This window comes from Camellia sinensis, chromosome 7 (genome assembly GCF_055761805.1).
Source record: "Camellia sinensis isolate YWXY chromosome 7, ASM5576180v1, whole genome shotgun sequence".
NCBI classification, from domain to species: Eukaryota; Viridiplantae; Streptophyta; class Magnoliopsida; order Ericales; family Theaceae; genus Camellia; species Camellia sinensis.
In genome coordinates, this window is record NC_138967.1 from 180,037,350 (window position 1) to 180,044,271 (window position 6,922).

At 32.5% G+C, this 6,922-nt stretch overlaps 1 protein-coding gene across 1 annotated transcript; it reads left to right on the forward strand.

The window, feature by feature from the left end:
• Positions 1 to 42: 42 nt before the first annotated feature.
• Positions 43 to 3,059, forward strand: LOC114296274 (G-type lectin S-receptor-like serine/threonine-protein kinase At1g11300). Its single transcript, XM_082881425.1, has 5 exons — positions 43 to 207; positions 381 to 518; positions 1,956 to 2,104; positions 2,210 to 2,357; positions 2,469 to 3,059. The coding sequence occupies exons 1-5, from the start codon at positions 43 to 45 to the stop codon at positions 2,736 to 2,738; spliced, it is 870 nt and encodes a 289-aa protein (XP_082737551.1). The 3' UTR covers positions 2,739 to 3,059.
• Positions 3,060 to 6,922: the final 3,863 nt, after the last annotated feature.

The window sequence follows — 6,922 nt, forward strand, 5'->3', positions numbered from 1 at the left end:
AATAAGCCCCTATATTTTTTTTGTCAAGCGGGGAAGGATTTGATGCTATTCGATATTGGTACAAGCATTGGAACTAGTAAGAGTCTTATTGGTGGAAAGAAGGAAGTTGATTTACTGTTGTTCAGTTTCGCTAGTGTTTCTATTGCTACTGATAACTTTTCTGATACAAATACGCTTGGAGAGGGTGATTTTGGACCTGTTTATAAGGTAACATTCAATATCACTGACCACGACTCTTTAGGGATGTTGAACACTAAACAGAAATCATTTTGATCCTACCAAGTAGTTCAGTCCCAATTGATGCATAGAGCTTTGTTTTATTTTTTGAGAGTCCATGTTTACTTAATAATATGTTAGTTTCAGATAGTGTTTGATGTTAGTTTTCCATAGATCATAAACAAGCTAAGAAGGTTCTATATCAGGGAAAGTTGCTAAAAGAATATGAGGTGGCTGTGAAAAGGCTTTCAAGAAAATCTGGACAAGGATTAGAGGAATTACAGAATGAGGCTATGCTCATAGTAAAACTTCAACACAGAACCTTGTGAGACTACTGGGCTGCTGCATTGAAAGAGATGAAAAGATTTTAATCTATGAGTATATGCCCAACAAAAGCTTGGATTTCTTGCTTTTTGGTTTGTGCCTTTGCATTCTTGAATATATTTGATCGTTTCTGTTTCTATGTTTATCCATATTTTGTACTACCATTTAAATCTATTAATTTGATGTGAAATCGCGACAGATCCAATCAAACACGGGACACTAAATTGGGAGTTACGAGTTAACATCATTGAAGGAATTGCTCAAGGGCTTCTCTATCTTCATTAGTGAAAAATCTAGAAATCCACTAGATGTTGATTTGTGATTATGTATCAATTTTAAGTAGAATATGACAATCCCAATCAAACAATCAAACAATCAAGACAAAGAAACACAACGATTTAACGTGGAAAAAACCACAATTGGACACCTCCAACTGTGATCAAAAAACCACGGGCAACAGCCACAAGAACAATCCACTAAGAAGATTTAAAGGAATTACACAGGTATACTCTCAATTTCCTAGCGAATCCACAACGCCTAATTGAACCAACCTTTATGTGCCTCTTCCAACCCCATCTTCACCACGGAATTGTCTTTCTGATGAGCCACTTCGAATTCCACCAAAGCTTCAGGCTCGAATTCTTCAGAATCCACAACTGAAGAATAACTCTCTCTTTTGTAGAACAAAACAAACCTTTGATGTACTCTCTTTAGATCATGGGTTGAATACTCAATAAAAACATCAAAGAAAACTCCCAAAGTATCCCCAGATATAAACCCTAGAAACCAAAAAGAAGATCTGGAGAAGTAATCCTAAAATCTGACCCAACACGCAAATTTATAGAATCTGTCCCGCGATCTCCGCTCGAGCTCAACACAGCCCGCTCGAGCGGACTGACTAAAAACTGCGTGCGAACAAACTGAGATGCGCTCGAGCGTAGGAGCATCCGCTCGAGCGTAAAATCACACCTTCCAGTATTTTTACAGGCGACTGCAGAGATGCTGAGAGCTTCCAATCCACGCTCGAGCGCCCCTTTCCCCGCTCGAGCGAGACGGCCAAAAATGGAAAAACTGGAAAAATATAATATGATCGGACAGGCAACTTTTAATGCATTTTTGCATTTTGCTTCGGGGGCGCTGCCCCTCGACCCCGCCGTGGCGCTGCCTCGGACCCGCCAAGGGGCGCTGCCCCCTGGACCCCCGCGAGCTGACCGGGCAGCTCGATCCCCGTCATAATCAGCGAAGTGGCAATCTTGAAAGCTTTATCAACACAAACTTCTCTGAAAAGGCTTGATTCGGGTTGGATTCGCATCTAAACACTCAAAGTCTCACTGAAATAAAAAAATGCGAATAAAATTACAACTCAAAGGAGTTTTGTCAAACGGGTTTGCCAAGAAATAAAACCTAACAATTAGTATTCAAGGTTACAAATCATCCATAGAGATTTGAAAGCTAGCAACATTTTGTTGGACAAAGATATGAACCCAAAAATTTCTCATTTTGGGATGGCAAGAATTTTCAGTGGAAATGGATCACAAGCAACAAATCAAATTGATGGCACTTAGTGAGTAAAACACAGTTTATGCACCTTTGCACCAAAACATCTTATTTTTTCATACATTGATATCTTTAAGGCTACTAAACGATTCAATTTAATACTTGAATCCAGCGGGTATATGTCACCTGAGTATGCTTTGGATGGCCTATTCTCTATCAAATCCGATGTCTTCAGTTTTGGAGTCTTGTTGTTAGAGATTTTGAGTGGCAAAAAGAATACAGACTTTTATCTAACTGGCTCTGTTAATCTTCTTGGATATGTGAGTACCAGAATGCTATTACATTTATCATGCCCTTCTTTTACCTTTCCACTTTTTTTTGACTTTGAAGGATTCACATTGAGATATACTTTACTGTCTTATGTTCTTTAGGTATGGGACTTGTGGAAGAGTGGCATGGGACAGAACCTGAAGGACCCAATATTGGGAGACATACCTTCTACACATATGCTGTTGAGGTACATAAACATTGGACTTCTTTGTGTTCAAGAAAGTGCAGCTGATAGGCCTACCATGTCCAGTGTTGTGTCAATGCTTAGCAATGAACTTGTGCTTCTACCCTCTCCAAAACAACCTGCATTTTCAACTATTACAAATGTGCCAGATCGGAATTCATGCAAAGCCCAGAAAGATGTTCACTGAACAATGTGACGGTTTCAATTCTGGAACCCCGGTAACAGTTCAGTCTTCCATGTCAATTCATTTTATTGTCTTTACTTGTTCTTTCTTACTGAACTTACATTTTGTGGTTGTTTTTTTTTTTTTTTTTTTCATAAGAGAAGTTTGCTGAAATGAACTAAAAAATTGTTAATTTGGTGGAGAGTGACACTGAGTGCTGTCTCTATCTATTCTGTGTACACTTTGTAACCCTTATTCTGGAAGAGGGGAGGTTCAACTCTTTTAAAATGTCAAATAGGTTTAGTGAGTCGGTTTGTTGATACAATACAAAAAATTGTCAACCAATTTCAGGATCCATTCCAAAAATCAATAAAGCACTGGAGTTTAAGTTTCTGATTGGTTGTTTTATTTATTTATTTTAAGAACAATTGTTTGATCTCGTTTGTTAAAATTTGGTTATCTCATTAAGTAGATGTCTGTATGAGTTAGAGTTCAATTTTTTATTTAATTTTAACTTTCTTTTAATTTGCCCTTTTGGAGTACAGCTAGAACCAAAGTGAAGAACAAAAGGTGACTGTTTGCAACCCATTCGTCTACACAACCTCTCAATTCTCACGCTCCAAAACAATTTGATTGCATTGTCTCACAATGAATTTTCACCGTGTGATTTTTCACTATGATAGACTGATAGTAAGTGAAATTTCACTTAAAATTGATCATTTTTTTGGAACTCTCAATTTGAACCTTTTAGTGATAAATTTGGAATTATAGGCCTAATTTTTATAATTAGTCACCAGTTTTAGAATTTTTAGTGCTGAAATAGATATTCTATTGACTTCAATTCAAATAGAGTCCATAAAGTTTCACTGCGCCAAATCAACAAAACTTAGCAATTCCGAATTCAAACAAACTATTATATATTAATAACATATATGTCTCTATATTGGGCCTAATTTAACCCTTCCAAATTTAACTCTGAATAAAAAAAGCTAAAGCTCATCCACTTAACTTGATATAAATGGGATTTTTGTGTGAACTATTAAATAAATTTTATCCCTATTACCACAAGTGTTTGAATTTGAACATTTGACCACATATTAGAATTTCAGTCTTTATATTTATACACTTGTAAAAGTGAAATATTTAAATATTTTCTAATTTATTGTATAACTAAATAGCAAAAAAATAAAATAAAATGAAATTTTTATCAATGAGTTGGTTGAGACGGACACTCTCATTCCAAAATCTGTTTGAAAAATAAACAAGTTCAAAAACTCCAATTAACATTATAAATCAATTTTTTTTTCTTAAAAATATGAATTGAACTGAACATACGAACTTACAAACAGTGGCGGAGCCAGGAAATTAAGTTAGCACCTATTAATTATAATTTTTTATTTTTTTTTAAAAAAATCATGAGTAACATTAAGATAATAATAATTTTGTGAGATAAATTTAAACATAAAAAATTACATATTCATTATTAATAAGAACAAATCAAAATTCTATAATAGTGTGGAATAACTCAGTGTGGAATGATGATGTAAGTTTGCAATTTTAACACAAAAAATTATGGATCAAAATTCCTAATTTAAAAAAATAAAAACACTTCATTTATAGCACAAATTATTATAAAATCTATTTAATTTTTATTTGGCAAAATTTTTTTAAAGAGATGACATTACTTATAAATGATGTGTTTTGAATGAAAATTATTAAACAGCCTTAGAGTATCATATGGCATTGCTTATGTGATGCTCAAAGTATAGAAAATTACAAATCACACTGGTATGTCAACTATTTGAAAATAATGAGTTCATTGTATCCAATCTATAATATTTTTTGCTATACTATCGATTTAAACTACTGCATAGTGTTTCTAAAGTATCAAATACTATTTGTTGTGAACAATACAATAAACCCTTAGCCAAAGAACATGTTAAGAAAAAAAGAGAATACATTTTATACATGACAATAACCAAAAAAAAAAAAAAAAAAAATTCAAAACTGAGGAGGGCACGTAACCCCCCTGCCCTGCTGTGCCTCTGCCCCTACTTACAAAGAAATCATTTGACAAATGATAATTTTATCCAAAAAAATAAAAATAAATTAATTGATACAAAAAAGTGAAAAATTTCTTTCCATTCACCTTTACAAGTCCCATTCATTATAATTTTTGCATGTTTGTTTATAAAAAAGAAAAAAAAAATTAACAAACATATTTCACCTCATCTTTTAATAAAAAAAAGTTTAAAAAATACTAAAAAACTCAATATTTACATTAATAAAAAAACGTTTTAAATATATTTATCAAATGTAAATTGGGCTCCCAAATTCAATCATATAGCGTCGCCCGCGACGCACAGTAATATCTATCGAAAGTCCAGCGAGACGGCGAGTCCGAGTGAGAGAAGCTTCTATTCAATAAATGCCCGACATAATTTTATATTTTGTGAGTTATAATTAAAAAAATTATTATAACCAAACAACATGAAGTATAATAAAAGATCTCTCATAAATAAAGTAAGGTCATAAATAAAAAATAAAATAACATAATTTAAGGGTGCATATGGTAGGAGGTGTGTATACTAGAATTTCCTCTATCTATATATTTATATGGGTTTAGGGTTTAGGGAGAAAATGAACTAAAATTTGTTTGGTTTGGAATTTTTTTATTATTTATTTTTAATCAAAATAGAAAATATGTGTAAAATAATTTCAAAAAATTCATTGAATACAATTTTATTTTATTTTTTTACATTTTCATATTTTGTTGTATTTTAATGAATTTTTTTAAAGATTTTTGTATAAATGCTAAAAATTCCCCATCTATATATTTATATGGGTTTAGGGTTTAGAGTTTTAGGAGAAAATGAATTAAAATCTGTTAGGTTTGGAGTTTTTTTTTTTTAATTCTTTTTTCATTTATTTTTAATCAAAATAGAAAATTTGTATAAAAATATTTTTAAAAATTCATTGAATATGACCAAAAAAAATTTGGGTACATTTTCATATTTTGTTGTATTTTAATGAATTTTTTTAAAAGATTTTTGCATATATATATATATTTAAATGTATGTAAATTAAGTGGGTTTCAAAAATAAAATAAAAAAAAATTGATTAAAATGTTCAAAAAATTACTAAAAAAACATATGCATTGAAAATTCGGTTTTAGAAAATTCTAAACCAGACAGATTGTGTTTGGCCAATAATAAAAGAAAAATTCTAGTATCTAATGAAAATTCCCTCAAATGCAACCAAGAATTTTTAATTATTTTATAATGCTTTTATTTCAGTTGGAATTTGGATGTATAATCTGTGATCATGCTCTGTTTGGTTGATTAGAATATTGATGATGCTAAAAAAAAAAAAATACAAAAACTCCTAATCTGAATTCATAGCTTTGGACAAAGTTGGGGAAGAGGCAGAATAGCCTCGCCACTTCCTTGAAGATATTCCAATGTGGCCAAAATCGGTGCTTGCTATATGCATACATTGTGATAGTCAATCAGCAATAGGTAGAGCACAGAGTCATATGTATAACGGTAAGTCGCGACACATTTGTCGTCGACATAACACCCTGAGACAACTACTCTCTAATAAAATTATTTCCATTGAATATGTAGTCTAAAGAGAATGTAGCGGATCCACTAACCAAAAAGTTAGCAAGAGAGTTAGTTGAGAATTCATCGAGGGGATGGGACTTAAGCCTATTAAATAAGAGTTACCACAACGACAATCCAACTTAGTTGACTGGAGATCTCCAAATCTAGGTTCAAAGGGACAACCGACTTGTGTATGACTTATAAGAATCACTGGGGAGTCAAACTCCTACCTATGTCTATGATGAAATAGTGATGCCTACAGCGTTTTAGGTTAAGTAAAATTTTAATAATTCTTATATCTAGGTGTAGCTAGTGGAGTATGACAGGATACTTTTCATAAGAATCACCTATGTGAGTATGAACTGGGTTGGTTCTATGAGATTTGTGAAGGGTTACAATTCTCTAGAGCACTTATGAAAGACTGGGTTGTTCAGGGCCAAAATGAATACAATAGTGAGAACTAAACTATGTCTGGTGATATACTGCGTGAGTTCTATTGTCTTAGTTTACATAAATGGTTGAACAGTTCCAGATATCATGTTCACTGGTTAGCTAGTAAATTCGACAGTGTCTTACAATGGAAGGTGTCACGACCCAAACCTG